Here is a 19,959-nt window from a genome sequence, read left to right as displayed (position 1 = left end):
CCCTGTCTACTAACAGAAGCCACAGTTAGCATCACCTACTGGTTACTCTGGTAATATGCTGCTCCCATAGAGTTGTGTGGGGATGACGTACTTTTGTAGCATTGCCCTGGTTGACTCGACAAGAAGCCTGTCGGATTTTTGAATATCGCTAAGCTCCGTTGCAAACGCAAGCTTATGATACATGTTTTGTTCAGCAATATAATCTCCACAGATGATTGTAAGTGGAAAGCTAATGTTAGGCTATAGATAAACTACACTGCGCTTGCATGACTAAAACGTCACCACCACTAAGCGTCTTGCACAATTACTATACAGGTTTTCTTTATATTGATCAATCTACAAGTTGTAAATTCAGAGTTAGAATAGTCTGTACCTAAAGTTGGCTTGTAAGACAAACTGGTGAGTAGATGAGTCTCCGTGTTCGACATAGTGACGTGCTTTATAATTTAATTGTGGGACATTTAATGATGTTTTCCATGTCGTATAACAAAACATGTAAATCTTACAATTTGCTTCCAAGCTATTTGTGATGTCACAAATCTTGCTTGTAAAACCAGCCTCTTAAAGAAACAGTTCACCCTAAATGAAAAGTCATTATCTACTCAACCTCATGCTGATGGAAAAGTGGTTTGCAGTCCATTTCTGGAGCTTCACAGCAAAACTGTTCCAGCATTCCCCTAAACAACTGAAGTAGATGGGGACAAGCTCCAGCAATGTTTTGTCGACTATGAAACTTCCCCTGACTTTCCATCGGCAAGGGGGTGAGTAGCATTTTTGGGCGAACTTATTCTTTAATATCAGACTTTCAGTGAGCACAGAGGAAACCACAATTTCAGCAATTAATGTGAAAACAGCCTTCTAGTGTCAAGAAAAACACATTTTTAGAGCAGAGGGAAACTATAAGACATATATAAGATGTCACACTGAAATCTTCCCCCGCCATACTGTACACTAGAAATCCACCAACGTAGAGTCCAGACAGTTGCTGACAGAGCAAACATTTTCCCACATAAGCCTGTCTTTTTAAAAAAAAAATGCCCAGCAGCTATAGCTGTGATGCACTGATCTGCACATGTATAGAGCTGAGAGATCGTCTTTACAGTCCTGGAACAGATGCTGCCTTGTGATGTCTGTTTTAAGATGGATTACCAAAACAAGGGAAGCTTTTTATAATAACAAAATTTCATTATTTATTCTCAGTTGATGCTCATGCAGCGAACAGTTTCTGTTTGAGGCATCTATAGTAGTGGGTTTCTAACATAGATTATTTAAATGGAGTATCCTTGTGGCATGTGAGTTCAACAAGCACATTTTGAAAGGAAGACCTTTTAATTAAAGATACTCCCAGTCCCGATATTTGCAGTCATGGACAGATTCTCCACATGAACCTTAAGTGTATGCTGAATCAGCTTGATTGGGGATGAAGATAAAGCAGCTTCCGTGGCCATGGGTGTGAACAGGATATCCATTGTCCTTAAGTGTGAATATGAGAAATGCTTTCATTCTCTTTTATAATGAAGAGGATCTTGTTGATCTTTGATCATATCTTGGGTTGAACGGACGATGGGTTAGGCGTGTCTAGCTGTTGTTCTCTAAAGGAATGTTGCCACGGTGTGATGGGCATCAAAAGACAAACTGAAGTGAATCTGTCAGACACCATGTATTTAATCTCTGCATTTGTATTTGCCTCAGTCCATGTGTGTAGCCAAGGGTGACTCTTTCAGCCTGATTAGTATTGCGCTGAACCTTTAGGCCAGTCCTTGTGGGTGGTGGGACCATTATGTCACGACCCAATGTTGTTTGGTTGAGCAGAGACTGAGAGTTTGTTCAAGCATAAAGTAGTTCTTGAAAATTCCTCAATGGGTCAGGAGGCAGGGATAGATAAATGCAGCCCAGTCGCCAGGATACAATGTTTGTAGCTAACAAACCAGCTGCAAACCCCTGATACATTCATATTTGTAGGTGTCGTAGGCATATCACGTTCAGATTACATGTTTATGACCTGACTTTCATATCGGGAGGTGGAGGGGATGGTGATTTACAGCCAGTAATTGCAGTTCTAGACTCCCTTTCAACATCTGTATTTGTGAAACCACTGGATATTTTCGACAAACGACCACAGACTTTTAAGATTTATATGTGTGACGCCACAGGAAATTTTTAAGGAGACCTTGCAACAATTTCCGGCTGCGTTTGTGGTGAGAAAAAACTAATATTTTAAAGGTGCAATATTTAAGAATTTTAGGAAGAATAATTCCCAAACTAAAATGATCAACAGAATGTAAAGAAACAACAGTGTTGACATTATAATGGCCATGTATTCTATTACATAGATATCTATTGAAGTTTGCATGCTAACCAGCTGAAAACACTAGGAGTAAACTCCCCATGTCCTCAAGCTTCCTGTCCGTACCACTAGCTGCATTGCAAACTGAGCTATCGAGCTAATGGCAGCTACAGTTAGCAGCAGTTAGTAGTTAATCTGGGGATATGCTGCCCTTATTTGTTTATGTGTTTAAGTATGAATTTGACAGGTGGCCAATTCTTACATATTGCATTTTTAATCCAAAACATGGTCTTTTTCTAACCCTAACCAAGTGCTTTTTGCACTTAAACCTAACCTGAGCGTGAGTATAGCTTTGTCACAAGACACAATAGAAAGAAGTTGTGAGCACTGAGTTGTGACCAAAACAATATTATTGCTCTGCGTGAGGAAACAGTCAAAAGGTGCTGGGAGTAGAACTGCTTCCCCAGCAAATCGAAAGGAACCAGTTTAGGTGGTTTGGGCATCTGATAAGGATGTCTACATCCAACTGGGAGGAGATCCTGAGGCAAACCACTATGATAGGATTACATATGACCTGGGAACTCCACAGAATCCCCCAGGAGGAGCTGCACGATTGGGCTCTGATTGTCTGTGCTATATCCTGCTGCTACTGCTGCAACCTGGAGTCAGGTCAATTTGCCACATTGACCATTTTGGTAACATTTCACAAACATGTCTCAGCTGCTGTCTGCATTTTTCAAAATGTTCTTTTTAGCTGTCCTTTCAAGAACTATATGCAGTGAAGGGCCACCTTTATTAACACTTAAGAATCCTCAAAGACATGGAGCTGCATCTTAATTCTGCCCTCTTTCTAATAAGGGTCAGCGTTGTCTTTGTTTTCCGGATTCCCGGTGGCCCCTTCCGATCCCTCTTTTCTCTGCTTTGTTCTTCAGGACCTACTGCAGTGCCTGGCGAGTGCTGAGAGGATATGATAGCAACGTGCCAAAATAATGCACAGCACTTGCACTGTTATCCTCAAACTACTACTTCACTACATTAAATATATTTCACATGGTTCACCTTATGCTGCACTGGCAATGTATGTGTATTTTTAGATATTTTTGTAATTTGTTGAGACATTTATTGGCCACATCCACTGTCATTTATTATGTTCATGTTATTAGGCTGTATCGGTATGTGTAATCCTTTATGTAAATGAATACAACTATAATGTCTCTTTGTTCCTTGAATACACCATAAATAGATTACATTAGATAGGATGAAACTTTAATGAACCCCAGGGGGAAAGTGGGTCATGGCAGCTGAAGAGAAAGAGGATATACTCTAGGTAATAGCAAACAGAAACAACTGCTGGTGATACCACAGGAAAATATTGCAACAGGATATATGCAAATAAAGGGGTTTACACTGATTATTGCAATACTGACTAGTGAATATCATGCTAATTGTATAATGAGTAATGCAGTCCTTCATTTGAAGGCTGAGTGCATGCTTCCAGTTTATAGATTTACAGCACAAATGCAATGTGTGCAAATTTTGCATCACTGCAGATACAGGAGAGGAAGCACACAGAAATCTGTCAAATATGCAAATCCTTAATGTAAATTATTCAACCACTGATAATCTTACAGTTGGAGGAAACATATTTATAGATGCACCTCAACCCCAAAATTCAGTTACATGACCAAATTATCACCAATTATCAGTCAAACCTCCACTTAGTTGCTGCCCCAAAAGCATGCTCGATGCTCCCATCTCTGCAGGACCAGAGATATCATGCAGAAATGGTCTGGCTGTCAGACACCCCTGGGTCCTGCGGTGAGGGAGTCCCAGGCAAAGGAGGAATAATTTCAGGTTATCACTTCATTAGGTTTATTACACTGCACTCGCACACTCACACATCACAATTATGTCTCTCACTATCTCACTAATATCCGAACTAAAAATGCCTCATGGAACCTGTGTCAGAAGAAAAGAGTGGTACATTCCCTAAAATTGATCTCACATATAAATAAATCCCATGTGAATGCTCTTATTTATCAGAACTGATAGGAGTTTCTACATTAAGGGATGCGTTGGGAGAAATATAATTAATTGTTTTCACGTGGTATAGTATTTTGATCTCTCTGTTGTGATTCCCCTGCCAGTGTTAATTGTTTAATTTTAATATCTAACAACAAAAAAATGCTTTGTGATTTCTAATGCACTAAAGAAGGAACTTAAAGACCTATGTTTCCTGAAATTGGTCTATCAGGAAATCTATATTAGAAATCTATATTATATTATAATATATATTAGAGCCAATGCAGGGTTCCTGCGATGAGACTTCAATGAAGCCTTAGAGGAAGAACACCCTGCAAGACATCAGTCAGGGGAAAGGACTCCCACGGCGCTTTCAGGTTCCTTTCACTTTCCCGTGATGCACTGCGCGATTGTAATATATTGCAGTTATGTTGATAAATCATTCGATTTACAATAACTTCATGAACATACATTTTTGCCATTATGTTGCAGGCATTTGCAGGTTAACCAACGCGTAAATTGAGGATTAAAAGTTGGCTAACGTTAGCAAACAAAGTCGAATTGAGGAGCTTGGTCACCGCTTGGTAACCCGTAACTAAGGCAACGACGAATGACGTGACTCGCGGGAGAACAACCGTTAAGAACACCCAAACAACCTCGGACAGTTAGCAAAGTTTATGGTTTACAGTGATGAACATGGAGAGACATAACTTGGGAAAAGAAAGGCTCATAGTACCCACGGACTTTACCTCACCAGCGACTTCAAGTAAGTGGCTTTGTTTTCGCCGCATGGCTGGTTGACATTTTCTTGTAACTTCAAACGAATGTTAAGTTCAAGATAATGTTAGCTAGCTTACCTTAGCCTACAGTGTTTCGTTACCTGGCTCAACACGACTTGTCTGCATTTGTCAGCGTTAGCGTAAACCAACATTTAACAAGATGGGGTTGTATTCAGGGGAGTCTGTAAACTGTCTTGTTTATCTTTGTAACTTTCTTGAAAGCTCGTTGTGAAATGGCTCCGCTTAGGAAGCATCATTATCTTGGTACACACGACTGGACAAACTAACGCATGCGCACAAATAAACATTTATATTATGATATTTTCAAGGGACTGTCCAGGACGACCTGGTACCCCCATCGCACTTTGCATCGAGTGTCCCATTTGCTGGACCACACAGAGCTGTTCAAAAGCCAGGGGCAACACCACCCATCTCTTGGATAAGTCCAGGCGTAGCATCAGTGCCTTCAGGGGATCCCAGTCCTGCCAGTCCATGGCTTGCCATCAGTCAGGCCCAGCAGGAAATCTTGGAGCTGAGGAAGGAAAATCAGAGGATCATGATGTTACAAGGGGACAGCATAAGAGGAAGGATCCCTGTGGATGATCCATCAGACCCTAGGACAAGGTATTCTACAATATGCTTTCTCTTGTCAGAATTACCAGTTTTCACTGTAAAGTGGCATGTCAGGATCACAAAAAGCTTCTCTCCCTCAAATACAGATGTCTAGAAATAAGTGAGCAGTGGTCCAGATGGGAGTCAGAGTGGCGTCGAGAGGCAGAGAAGCATAAGGCGGAAGCTGAGAGGTTGAAGAGGCAGGTGGAGGCCCTGAAGGACACTGCAGGGAGACACAGGGAAGAGATGAGAGACCGAGACGGCACTGTGAACAGGTAGGAGATATGCTCCTGTTGTCTGACATTGTCTACGTAACCAAACATTTCAGAGTTTAGCGATGAATCATGTTGAACAATCTTAACATGGCATAACCTTTGTGTGACAGACAGAGCTGTGAGTTGGAAACAGTGCATGAAGAGCTATGTAAGACAAAGACTGAACTCCGCCAGATCAGAGAAGAGCTCATTCACAACAGTGCTCAGAAGGAGAAAATAAGTTCACAGGTAATGCTGTTTACTGACAAAACATTTCATTTCGACTCTGTTGTTGACAAAGATCACCTGAGAATTACAGTGATCCTGTAACTTATTTTGGCAGTTTGCAGTCTGGTGTTTTTGGTACACTCTTGTAGTTTTATGATAATTTTCACTCTTTAATGGAACCTCATACGCTTCCAAAGAGTAATTGCTAGTCTTCCTGGGGTCCTTATTAACATTTCAATGACCAAAAAAAATACAAATTACAATAGTATCAACAAAGCTAAGGATAAAGACCAGAAAGCAAGTGAAATAACACAAGACATAAAATGACAAACAACAAACACAGTTTCAGAAACATGATTAACATTTCAAAGACAAAAAATACAAATTAAAATAGTAAAGAATCAACAAATCTAAGTATAAAGAACTGAAAACAAATGAAATAACATAAGACATAAAACGACAAATCACAAACACACAGCTTCAGTGAACAAATATAACAAAATATAAAAAGAAGATAAAATATACCTTGCAGTTAACGGACAGTTTTAATTTAGCAAGTTTCACTATCATTAGTGTCATATATATATAAAGATTGTTTTATGTTTATCAACATTTTTATTTCTTGTAGCTTGAAAGACTAAAGGGTGAGTCCGCTGAGGAAGTTACAAGGCTGAGGAGAGATGTAGAGAGGAGCAAAGAGGAGGCCCAGGACCTTGCTCTGAAGGCCGAAATGGGCAGGTTACAGGCTGAGGAGGAGGCCAAACAGCAGACTCTTCGACTGTCAGAACAGCTGGAAGAAATGCACAAGAAGCAGGAGGCGGAGGTGTGTAGCACAATCTCTACAAGGAAAATGAATACCATCATAGACTAATCTGAGCGACTTCAGCTCAAGACCCTGCATCCCACAGCCCATGTCAGCAGGCATGTGCTCCGGCTGCTGCATCCCTGAGCAGGACGCAGAGCACGTAGCACAGCTTTTCTGTAATGGACACTTTACTCTGACCTTCCTCAGGAGGAAAACAAGTGAAAGGAGAACTTCTCCTTGGGGATCAATAAGGTATTACATCATTATTTGTATACGTCCTAAATTTCCATTGTTTGCTTCTATTCACTTTCAGCTGCAACAGCTGAATGCTTCCCACAGTGCAGAGTTGGCTGCAGCAAGGAAAACAAACAGTGAACTACAGGACAGACTTCAATCAATGACCTCAGAAGTGCTGCAGCTAAAAAGCACTCTGGCAGAGGTATCCACTGAGAGAGATGGGCTGAGAGAACATTTAAGGTGCCACAGTCAATCTAAAACTGAACAGAGCTGAAACATCTATAGCACTTTGTAGTCAGATTCACTGATTTTATTGGGGGATGGGGTTTATTTTTCAGCCAAATGGGACAGGCTTTTGAGACACAATCAGCAACGCTGCACAGCCTCAGAAATTACATCGGCCAGCTCGCCCCAGAGAAAGGAGAGAAGGAGCGATTAAATGACACTGTTGAGGTGAAGGCAATATAAACATTATTGATTGCAATCAGCCTACTGTAAAGTAATTGCATGAGAAAATATAACTTAAAATGTTGTTCTTTTTTGCGGCTTAAAGAAGAAATTATAAAGCAAATAAGTGTTAAGTGTAACGTGTATTGTAATAATCCTGTCTATTATAGTATTGTGCACTTTATATTCTAATATTCTCCATTTTGTAGAGGCTGAACAAAGAGAAAGCAGCTCTTCAGATGACAACAGAGCTTTTGACTGTCAGGCTCAACTCTGTGAGTGAGATACTTACCCTGCAAGAAGAGAAAATGGTGAAGAAGGTGACTGTTCCTCAAATAGTGATGTGTGATACAAGTCTATGCTGATAGCACGATGAGCAGCAGCAACACTTGCAGGCCGAGCCACTTCTCTCCTGTGTACACCAAGCAGCTGTCTGTCATTGTGTGCTGTAGGCTTTAAGTTGTGAAGTTTTCATATCCCAAAAGTCTGAATAAAAGAGAGAGAGGAGTTTGGCTGCACTTCATGGTTCTTGAAGACACTTATGCAGACCACAGGGTTTAAGATTGATGGAAAAGCTCCAGATAGGATGGTGAAGCCCTGCAGGAGCAATTCAGTTGACTGAACACTTCACCTAAGGTCTATCCAAATGACCTGCACATAAAGTATGACTCTGCAGGTGACATATTAAGCATTTTTCATCCCTTTGAATGGATTCTTCTTACTCTTGAATTGCATTTTGGTTAGTTTAGAATAAATGTCAAAGTGATCTTAGGAACTTGAAAGTTGTGTGATACAGGTGGTCACAATATGTTCATTAGTGTTTTTGCAGAGGTTACTTGGGGAAAAAAAACTCCTCTCTGATTGCTTTGGTTTCTGTGGGTTGACAGGAAAAAGCACTTATCATTTTTAAAAGCTTGAGAATGCTTTGGAAAACACCAAGGCTAATTTGTAAGCAATAATTACCCATGTGCATATGAAGCATTTATTGAATAAGTGTGTACATTTACCACTCATTTGTATGTATCCATAGATCTCAACAGACCCACTTGCGAAGAATGGATGTGACGGACTTAAAGTGCTTCAGCTCTGGAGAGAGAAAGTGTTCAAGTTATGTGTCCAGCTTCGCTCGAAGGACATTGAACTAAGAGGGGAGAAGGATCACCTTCTTTCAACAGTATATAAACTATCATACTTAGTTTACCACAGTACAAACATGCCCATTGTGTTTGAAACTGTTTTAAAGTGTGGCTCTGTGTTTTTAGGTCAGATCCATGGAGCAGCAGCTCCAGCAGGAGCAGCATCGTGCTAGTTTGCTCCAACACAGTCTAGATGACAGGATAGCTGAGCTGGACTTGGAGAGAGTGGAAAAGGAGGTTAGTACCAGAGCGAGTGATGTGATTTACGTGGCTGTCTGAAAATTTGATGATGCACTATAAATTTGGGGCTGCTTAGCAAAGTGATAAACGCTTGTACATTTGTAGCACCGCACAAAATGCTGACTATGTGAAAACTTTGCTAGGTTCAAGTTGTAGTTGTGGGTTTAAGAACAGCAGCTGGGAAAGGAGACATTCTCAAAACTGAGAGTCACAGTGGATTTGTGTAAGATACTCAATTATATGGATGTGTGTTTTATTCCCAGACATTAAAACAGGACTTGGTTCAAGCTCACAAGGAAATCTTCCAGCTGAAGTCACAGAATCAGAAAGCAGAGACTGAACTCAAAACTCTCACAGAAGCTGTGCACAGGTAAAATAAATGTTCTGCATTAAAAAATAGGAGAATTACTCAATCAATTAGAAAAGAAATGAAGGATAAAGCATGTTCAGTTTTCAGTTTTGTTGCAATTAATGCTGTATATTCACACATTCTGTGCCTCGCAGGTTCAGTCTGGCATTTGAAAGCAAGGTGGCACAAGTGGATGCAGCTCAAACAAAGCTCGGCACTTTAACCCAGAGGCTAACTTTTGCTAAAGGACGAGTGGAGACAATTCAAGGTGTGATTTAATAAGCATCTTAATGTGCCGATTGCAGTGCTTCAGTTTAAAATTAATATGCCTGCTGAAGACAGTACATCACAATGTTTTCCTCTGTCAGGTTTGATCATGAGGACGGCTGCTCTGCAGAAAGTTCAGCGGGCCAGTAAACAGGCAGAACAAGCTGCAGACAGGTATGAGGTTTCATACACACACGTCATTTTTACATGATGAATGCACAGAAAGGATTTTTACCCAACCTGGGTACAAGAAAGCCTTTTTTAGGGTTTGGTTTAACACATAATTAATCAACCATTACATTAGGAAAATAGCTATTCAGTCTCAGTGCTCGCTTGAAACAAAATGCAACAAATTCTTAAGTGGCTGCAGTGATTTAATATCTGTCAAAAAGTTTTCCAAACACACGTACAAATTCAAATATTCGTCATTATGTGTGCTCTGGAAGGTGTCACATTATGCCTGTGGCGGACTGCCAATTATTTTAAAAAAATTATTTGATCACATATTTACTCCAAAATGTCAAGGTTGACTCCAAATGCAGGTTGCAATTACAATAAAGCCTAAAGGGATGTCTCAAAAATGCTTATTCTGATCAACAGCCTCCAAAATCAAAATATATAATTTTTTAACATGAATTGAGGAAAGTCAAGCATGTTTTTTACATTCATAAGCTGTTAGCAGCAGGTGTCTTTTGTATTTTTACTGGTTAAGTTAAAATGCGTAATTACTGGTAACATTTTAAGCATAAATTTAATCCATCAACACTTGATTCAGAGAGTTAGTAGCCTGATTCAAAGAACCACTACAAACTTAATATTTGAAAAGGCATTTTGCTTTTCAAAATAAGCATAAAGGCACCTATGCAGCTTTGTTACGTTTTGATATTGGGCTGGATGACATGGTTGAAATCATATATGTATTTTTTTTATATAATTTGTCAATCCATCACAATACGACTCAATATGCAGAGTCATTAGGCCACATGTAAAAACAGTTGCTTTCTGTCTGTTTAGAGTCTGGCCTACTTTGCTATGCACTGTGCAGTTACTTCTTTACCTTTCTGCTTGACTCTGCTCCTTTATTTGCTCTGCCATCTTGTCTTTGTTGCCCTGCAGCATCACAAACCTCAAGACAGAGCTTAGTTTGGTGTGTGAAGAGAGAGACAAGCTGACACAGGAGCTCAAAAGAACCCCAGAGCTCATCGAGAAAACTCTGGCAGATCTGAAAGAACAGTGTGAGTACTCTTACAACTCCCAACACCTTATTATAACGTATTATCTGTTTATCTATTGGGTAGCCGTGTTTTGGCAGTTTAATGCACTTCAGTTTACCTTTGTACATCCTCCTCAGATGAGAGCAAACTGAGGCAGCAGCAGCAGGAGCTGGAGCAAAGCTGGATGGAGGTCCGGCAGGCTGCGGCTGGCAGAGAGGAGGCCGAGCAGAGCCTGCAGCAGATCCAGGCCCAGCTGGAGGAGAGCAAACACAACCTGGAGAAACTCCGCTCTGAGCTGCTCAGCCAGCAGGAGCACAGCGAACGAGGTGAGGCGGCGGCTGCGGTATGACTGTTTTTCAACCTTGACTTATCCAGGGGAAAGCAGACTGAGCTCTTTTTCAGAATTGCCCTTCGTCAGAGTCTCCACGTATTCACACCTGGCCACTCCTGTCTGCTCGGCAGCTTCACTGGAGCAGTTGGGGATTAAGTTCTCAAGAGCACCTTGACTGTAGTTGTTCAGGGAGAGTTACTAAGTTTCCCTAATATGTTTTTTCCCAGTTGGTGAAAGGATTTAAACTTGCCACTTAGGAAAAGGATTAGCTTGAAACAGCCAGGACAGGGTTACAGTTTTTCAAGTCTGTCAGGTGCCCATATGATCAACGAGACAGGGTTTTATTCATTCCTCCTGTTCATACTGGCAGTTTGGCGTTTTTCCTAACTTGAATTTAGGGTCTAAGGACAGAGGATGGCGTTCACTGTGCAGACTGTAAAGCCTACTGAGGCAATGTGATTGTGATTTTGGGCTATATAAATAAACTGATTTGGTTTGAATTAAAAGACCCCCTTGTAAAGCACTTTCAATCTAAAACATTGGGAGAACACTTCAATAATGAAGTAATATGAGGCTTTAGCAGTCTTAGTGAGCCAAACCACTTGGAGTATTTTTAGGACAATAGTTCCAATTCAATATTTGTGTTCCATGGACAGTTTCCCTGTTGAGCTGCAGTGGAGGGATGGATAAAAAAGAGGGGATGTTGTACAGTATAAACAGAAGGAATAATTAATGCAAGCAAAACCGGTTTTAATGCTTATCATGTCTTGAAGATTTTTTAGACTAATAGTGAATCTTTACCTTAAAGGTGCAATGTGTAAGAAATGGCCCCCTGTTGTTCATTCATATTCCACACACACACTGTGGGGCTAGTTGCTTAGCATGCTGACTTCAGCAGATACCTCTGCAAGACGATACACAGACATCTTTGACATAACCTCAGAACTATTATTTTGAGACGATATGGCAAACATGCCTCCAGCATCGCTCTTCAGTAGTTATGGTGCAACATTAACATTCATTTGTAGTTGTGTTTGTCCAAGTCCAGTATTCATTGTCTTTCAGCACTGTTTTGCCTTCCGCCTGCTCCTGAGGGAAATATCTAGCTCTTCAGCTGCTAAATGCTCCTCTTTTTGTTACCTGCTAGCTGCTACCATTGTCTGTCTGCCATTTGGTGCTGGACATGCAGGGCACGGTGGGTGGCTTAGAGCTTTTTAGCTAAAAAACAGCTTCCTGCGGCAGCCAGAGACGATGCTATGAGAGCAGTGAGACTGAACAGTAAAGTTGTGGGATGAAAAAACAAACACTATAAAGCTCTGCAGAGCTCAGGGTAACTGTAGAGTTACTGTAGGTGACAATCCCCCCCTCTGTCACAGTGAGAGACTCCTTTCATATACATGTCCAATTTCCTTTAAATGTCAGGTCTTACATTGCTTTGCTGTATAATCTAGTTCCTTTACTGAAACAAAGGATAAACGAATGTTTTCCACTTCATGTTATAATAAGAAAATAAGTAGAAGTGCTTTTTTCTGACCTTTAGGCTAATGCCAGCGTGCTGTGTTACGACCGTTGTTGTAAATGATGAGTCTCGAATTGACTCAATCTGCTTCTTGTTTGAGGAGGTCTTGCTGTTTATGAAAATTTGCTAACAGGTGCAATAAAATCCAGTGTGTATCCCCTGAGGTACAAATACAGCATTAGACTGTGTTTCTCATTGTGTGAGATACTGTATTGTGGAGTGGTGTGTTTGTTTTTCCCCTTCAGCCCTGCAGGAGAGAGTGTCTGAGATCAAGGACCGCTGTGCCGAGAAGCTGAGAGAGATGGAGGTTCAAGTCAATACAGCCAAGAGAGAGCACACTAAAGCAGGTAGCAGGATTAGAACCATGCTACCTTAGCCCACAGCAGCTTAACATAGGGTGCTGAAGTCATATCTGTAATGCAGTCTGTGAACTAATACGATTGAAATTGTTTACACAGTATATAGCAACATCTCCCCGTAGCTTTGATCTCTCTGTATTGTGTCTTGCAGTTATGACTTTGCGGCAGTTTGAGAGGGAGGCAGCAAGGAAACAGGAAGAGATGAGAGAAGGTCGTCACAAGAAGAGGGAAGTCAAGAATACTCAACTGAAGGAGAAAGAGAAAGACAAAAACCTACTGCTGGTAAAACTTTTTAAAGCAAAAGACAGTTACGAAAAATGTTGTTTCCGTCTTCATTTCTTTTGATGGCCTCCTATGACCCGAATCTGTTCCAGGCCACTGTTGCTGAGAGAGGGCTGGCGAGTGAGTACACAAGAGCTCACACAGCTGCTCTGCAAAACTTTGCTGCTCCTAGAGAAAAACCTTCAGAGAGGAGCTGCCCTGTGGGAGCAAAAGTCCAACTCCCTGCAGACGGTAACTAGTGTCCTAACTCTTCATGCGTCAGATGCTTATTTTAAGTCCTCACATTTACACAGACATGACTGATGTGGCCGATGGCCTGTCTGTATCCTGTCAGAGAAACTCCTGTCTGTTTTGGAGGAGCTTCATTCTCTCAGCGCCGCAGTGGTAAACAGCTCCGAGGACTCTGCGGAGGAGGAGGGACAGAGTGACAGCGTGGGACCATCCACAGGCAGTCCACACAGCTGATACCTGAAGATGACTCACCAGAGCCGGTGAACACACCTTTAAATTGTACAGAAGGTGGGCAGTGTTGGTGCTTTAAGATACAGTCAGGAAAGAATTTGCCAGGAAACCATGCATCTCACATTGCTACTGGGTGTATAAGAAGAATAAGATCAATCACACTCACAAACACAGTATGGTTGAGTTTAAATTCTTTCAAAACATCATCTTTGTCCGTCCCCAGGAAGAATACTTGAAATACATTGACAGACAAACTATTTAATATTTTGTGCTGCACAAATATTGGTGAAATCTACTTAAGTACTACTGGAATGAAAGGTTTAGATGTTTATGTGAATGTGTCAAGCAGGGCTTGTCAATTACTAATTCTGTTTGACCAGATTTTAAGGTGTAAATGTAGATGGTTCAGACATTTTCTACAGCCTGTTTAAAATCTCTTTTTGCTCTCGATAATGACACATTTGAACCAAATTCAAGTAAACGTAATAAAAATTAGTATTGTTCTTATCTGGTGGCTGATATGTGCATCACCACTTAAGTGTGTGAGACATACACGGACATACACACAATATATGAAGGTAATTATTTTAACATATATCAGATTTATGTATGCTGGGCCACTCAGAGGTTGCTTCTTGGGCAGATGTGGCCACCAATCAAAGAGGCATGGTCTAGATTTTCATTTTCAGAATAATCTCTTTTTTCATTCTCTTGCTTGGATTAAATCACCTCACCAGTACGAATGTGATCCAAACTTTCATCTATTTTACTTATTTAAATGATATTTCCCTTTACAAATTCGTCCCAATTAAAGTTTACGATGACGATCTTACTTTGGCCAAAGTGTAGACAATAGAATTTATGTTTATGAAAAATAACTGAACAGATGGTGATGAATTCATGAATACACATATCTTACTAGAGTTGTCAGTTTCAACGAGCTTTTCATCAAATGGCAAAGAGAAACCTGTCGGGTATAAATACAGCTGGCATATCCTGCTAATATGAATGGAAGTCCGTTCTGTTGACTGTGATCCTACATGTTTATGTGATGTTACATGTTTATGGTGTGTGTTCATTTAAAGTGTAACCTAATAAAGTATTTTTGTATCGCACTTCTGTGGCAGTATTTTGAAAGATATTGAAGAAGCAATTATTGATTTGGTATGAATCTCAGTTCAAATCACTGCTAATTGTCAGTAGTGAGGTCACAATCTATAAAATGACTAGACATTTTCAATTAAGAATTTGGATAAAAAAAATATACAAGTTTCTCACATTTATAGTGAACTGAGAATGTTGACTTTGTTATGATAAAAGTAGGTTTTAATGTGATTGGTGCATTGGACCTGTTTCTCTTCATGTTACATCGGAACAATTGGGACGACCTGCATGATTTCATATTGAAATAATCAATATTTTCTATTTGAAGTTTCTTTATGGAGGTCAATTTCAAAATGACGTTGCAATCACAGGATGGATGATGATAAACATCACGATGAACCAGATAATTGTGCTATTTGTCATGTTGTCACGAGCGCTAATAAATTTTGCAATAGTTTGAGGTTTCGAGCCTCTAGGTGAAAACATCTCATGCAGGGCACGAGGGAGAGCAGAGGGAAAATACTAATAAAGTCTAGACTTCCCCGCTCTGTTTTCTAAGAGCATCAAAAATAATTTGCAGGGATATACTCAGAGCTGGCGAGGTGATTTATCATGGCAAGCAGAGGATGAAAACATCAAGTTTAATTTAAAAAAAAAAAAGTATGATTGGATTTTAGCAGTGCACTCTTAATCTTGTAAAGCATAAAAACATTAATTTGTATTGTGCTGTATATTAAGCGTCTGATACAAAAATAAATTCGATCAATGACACTGAAGTTATCATGTGCAGTTTAAACTTAGAAGCATCGTGATGGACAATTTTAAACTACTGTGCCATCATTCCATCTTGAATGTGTGCATGCAAAGTCTGCAAAGGTTTAGGGTTGTCCCACTGTCAAATCATCAAGTACGTGAAGGCTAACATGAAAATACAACCTGAGGAATCCACAGTCCAGCAGCAGTAAACAACTTAAAGAAATTGTCCACAGGCTTGTATAAGAAACTGAGAGACAAATGGGGAAACCCACTAGGCAAAGTGAAATGTTGCAAAGTGCTGCCCCATTCTGATTTATATCCTTTTTGGCCCCTTGCAGCCTCTGTCACTCAAACACAGACCAGTTGACGTCTACTAAGTCTTTGAGGGTTCAGGGCGTAAGGCTTTAGAGGGGACATTGGGATTCGGCCGTGTGTCTTCATGTGCAGGTCTTGAACTACACATGAAGACCAGCAGAGGGCGATGTTGTCAAAGGTGAGAACTGCACCTACAGTGATCTCCAGTAGTCTTTTGGGTTGTAAGGTGAAGTTTCTTTCTTGTGATATTATTGAAGACAGTGAAGAACAGTAGGATTTCTGTGAAGTTTACAGGTGGTTCTTAACTGTAAGTGTAAAGCCACTGAGTGAGGGTGGATATGTGCACATGTAGTGAAAAAAAATCAGAATTTCACTTGTTCCTGTATCAATCTGAACAGGAAACCTGCCCAGAGGCATTTAATGCTTGACTGTGTTTCTCCACAAACACACATGAGAACAGGATTCTGGTGAAAAACTCTCAGGATGATGCAAAATGTTCTGCCTTATCCCATGAGTGTGAAAAAAAACAAGAATTTTACAATATACTGCCTGAATAAATGCCTTTATATACCTCCACTGCAGTGTGGAGAGAATAGCACAGCAGCCAGACAACACCGTGCTTAACTGATGAATAATTTAGCAGCGCATTGCAAGACGTGAAATAAATGAGGTAATAAAAAACAATCAATAAGCCCCAGACAGATTTTTATTAACAATTCAGAATTAATGGCATGTAAAATTAGTGGTTCACACAAACAAGTGAGTGCCAATCGTCTGTGCTTCCACACATCTGACACCAAGCAGCACTCAAGCTTAAAATGCATGAGCAGGAAATATCAGACGCGAGTGACATGAGCAAATCAATAACCGATTTTCTTAAATATATACATTTATGTATTTTTTTTGTTTGTTGTAACACCACCACTGTCCTTAATCCAGTTCTGCGACACTGGCTTCACCAACTGCTGATTTTTAATCGATAGACTGCAAAGTGCTTTTATGTGCTTGTGTGTGAACCCTCCTCCCTCTGGTTCTGAGGCTGATACTGTGCTGTCAGAGTGCAGCGTGTCAAATCACAACATCTGCTGTCATCGGCCCTGCCTGTCATCAAGTGTCTGCGTCAAGGCTCAGACGTAGACTTATTTTTCTGGTGTAAACAAAATAACCCAAACCTGCAGGTTCTTTCCACTGTTTGGATGTTGTCAAATGAATTGGGCCCTTTCGCTCATTGGTATTGGTTTATTTTCAAGAGATGATTAATGGCTTTATTATTGCAAAACCTTGTATCAAATATTTATGACACAACACATCGAAACCAATTCTTGCGGATTCAGTAGGATTGGAAAAAAGAGTGCTGCGTGTTGACCACATTGAGATTTGTTTATATGTGGCGGACCCTGCCACGCTTCTAGCTTCAAACAGTGTTCTGGGGACCTTATTTCCCTCTGAGAACAGCTTGTTTATTCAGTTATGGGGAAAATAAATATTTCTAAGTTTGTATTATTACCTCATTAATATTGTAAATGATAAAATTCTGAGTTGGAATTTCTTCTCCAAAACTACATAGTGCCCCTTTAAGTTTCAATGTAACTGATAATAACAATTACAATAATTGTGCAATACCGTTAATTGTGATATTTTCTGAGATGGTGATCGTACTGTGAAAATCCTGCACTGCTGCAACCCTTCTAACTTGTCAAACTGTGTTTTCTGCAATGCTAACTGGCCGTAGTCAAACTTCACATGTCTGACGTGTTGTGAAAACTTAATCCTCTGCCTGCGAATCATTCTGTCACACTTTGCCAAATGTCCCTGAAGTCGAGTCCTCTTGGGGCCAGTCCTCATTCAAGTTTGCTCCAGCCAGTGACTGGAATATGCTACAAAAATCCCTCAAACTGGACAGTTTTTACCACTGTATATTCTCTTAAGGACATGATAGCTGCTCCTCAATATGTCACTTAAAACATGCCAGTATCCTGCCTTGTGATTTGCTGCCCCTCATATTAAATAACTTGGAGGATTACAAGCTGCAACAAAAACAACTCCTACCTAATTCCTCAGATACAAACAACATTTTAGTCTAACTAACACAGCGCCTTGGCTCACGTGGCCTCGTCCACATCTTTGCAAAGTTCTTGCAGGCCGGAGGTCAGGGCAAACTTGAAGCAGTGCGGGAGGTTGATGTGATCCAGTAAGTCAGGGGTGTCGACCACCAGTGCTGCATGTTGCATCAGAGCCTGGTGGATGGTTGTGCACTGCTGTGGCAGGCCATGCTACAGGGTAGAGCAGCAGCCAACAGAGGAGCTGTGTTAAGAAAGGCAGCCAAGGAGCCCTATTTATAGATGTAGGCAATGTGGGGCATTGTTTGGGGGTTAGCAGTGGACTGAACTATCCAGCATAGCAAACTAAACACTTAACATTATTTTCCTCTCCTTGTGGAAATGAAGCAGAATTTTTGCATTCTTACATGACTAAGAGCATCAATTATCTAGATTTAGCATAGAAGACATATTGGGGCAAATCAACTACAAGCAGGTCTGTCTTTAAAGGTTTAAAGATCAAAGACTCAGATTGATAAAACACAAGCTCGAGGCCAGACATCTTTTACAGAAAACGTTGGAGCGTGGTACTCAACATATGGCTTCTTTTCGAAACAGTAACAATAATCATGTCGTCATCCATCCGTGATGAGGTCTCCACCTGTGCCAATCAGCCACCTTGTTTGGAGCTGTAACTGCAGTTCCCCTTTGGGATGATCAACGTAATTTGGTGTGCAGCGGTTGAAATGTTGGCAGTGTTTACAAGATGCATGAATGAATGAACAAGTGTTGTAAATGAGACGTGTCACCTTTTTATTACAACACCGCGACAAACGAGAAAACCCTCGGCCTGCGTGTGCTTTACCTGCTCTTAAAGCTGAAATATAAAAATGTAAATTGGGAAACGAAGGTGGACTAAGGTCTTCATGACACATTATTAAAATTATGCTTGGTGACTCATTTGCATAATTGATGTAGTTATATGCACATCACTGCATAAGATAAGATAAAGGTTAGATAAGATAAAAAGGATAAGATATAAAAGTGTACACCAGAGTATCATATAAAATAATGATGTACTTAATAACATACTTGGAAAACCGTTAAAGATTTTACCTGTTTTTCAGACTTCGAGCCACCTGTTTTCAAAGCTTTTATATAAGACAAACAGTGTGAATCCTTCAGTCTAAATATAACATTTATTTGTATCTGTGTAGGTTGAAACCGTCATCATATTTTGCCACTCAATCATCAGGCGTCAGTATCTTAATATCAGTGTCAGAGATGCTTCCTGTTCATCTTTTTTTTTTTTTTTTTTTGCATTTAATGTGCTTTGTATTTTGCGAATCTCGCTGAGGATCTAATCTGCATTTAAAAAACCATCAGAGGTCCCCCGTTTCTTTGTGTTTGTCTCATTGTGAAATGTTGGCAGTAAACATCGCATTCAAAAAGTGCTATGCTGTTAGATTAGATTTCACGCAATGTTTCTACTGAGATCACTTACATAAGCAGAATGGAGAGAAAAACGGCACCACTTTTCGAGCCATATTCCCAATTTATTTATTGTAATGAAGTATTTGACAGCACTGAAATGATCTCACAGGATATCCTGCGGTGTGTGTGTGGACTGAAGCGTACTCTAGAGTTTTAGAGGTAATGTGAACTATGGAGAATATCACTAGAAAGTCAGCCAAATGGCAGAAAGTCTAATGTTAGCTGTGTCCTTTAAAACATCTGTTGTTTAGATCTCATCAGGCAGACAAAGAGAGAAGGAACGAAAGAAAACAGAACATCGATAATTAAAATTGCCGGGCTAATTTGTTTTGTTCTGTAAGTGCTTTGCCTATGGGACATTCAGTTAAAGACGTGGGAATGTTTAATCAAATTTCCATTAATATTCATCTGTGCTGCGGCA

The 19,959-nt window shown here is 40.3% G+C and overlaps 2 protein-coding genes across 4 annotated transcripts in view; both read left to right on the top strand.

Moving 5' to 3' along the window:
- Positions 1 to 4,723: 4,723 nt before the first annotated feature.
- On the top strand, positions 4,724 to 14,945 carry cchcr1 (coiled-coil alpha-helical rod protein 1). 2 transcript variants are annotated; one of them, XM_084373458.1, is made up of 19 exons: positions 4,724 to 5,075; positions 5,418 to 5,712; positions 5,808 to 5,975; positions 6,086 to 6,203; positions 6,811 to 7,005; positions 7,301 to 7,464; positions 7,563 to 7,677; positions 7,881 to 7,946; positions 8,702 to 8,845; positions 8,934 to 9,044; positions 9,311 to 9,417; positions 9,552 to 9,664; positions 9,765 to 9,837; positions 10,780 to 10,898; positions 11,015 to 11,203; positions 12,973 to 13,074; positions 13,238 to 13,368; positions 13,461 to 13,599; positions 13,703 to 14,945. In XM_084373458.1, the coding sequence occupies exons 1-19, from the start codon at positions 5,000 to 5,002 to the stop codon at positions 13,831 to 13,833; spliced, it is 2,556 nt and encodes an 851-aa protein (XP_084229584.1). In that variant the 5' UTR covers positions 4,724 to 4,999; the 3' UTR covers positions 13,834 to 14,945. The 2 variants fall into 2 exon arrangements, with proteins under 2 accessions (XP_084229584.1, XP_084229583.1); XM_084373457.1 differs by having other exon boundaries at positions 4,725 to 5,075; positions 7,881 to 7,991.
- The window catches only part of LOC311269353 (glutamate receptor 3), a 97,551-nt gene continuing 91,380 nt past the window's right edge, over positions 13,789 to 19,959 (top strand). Inside the window, exon 1 of one of the 2 annotated variants that reach the window (XM_084373455.1) lies at positions 13,789 to 13,859. The gene's annotated coding sequence lies outside the window, so the exon portion shown is untranslated. Of the gene's footprint in view, positions 13,888 to 19,959 lie in introns of both variants that reach the window. The other variant, XM_084373454.1, reaches the window with a different exon arrangement.

The sequence above is a fragment of the Pagrus pagrus genome (assembly GCF_965226575.1).
Source record: "Pagrus pagrus genome assembly, chromosome: 14".
Lineage (NCBI taxonomy): Eukaryota > Metazoa > Chordata > Actinopteri > Spariformes > Sparidae > Pagrus > Pagrus pagrus.
The sequence above is the reverse complement of the archived record's forward strand: the minus strand, read 5'-3'. Positions and strand labels throughout refer to the sequence as shown.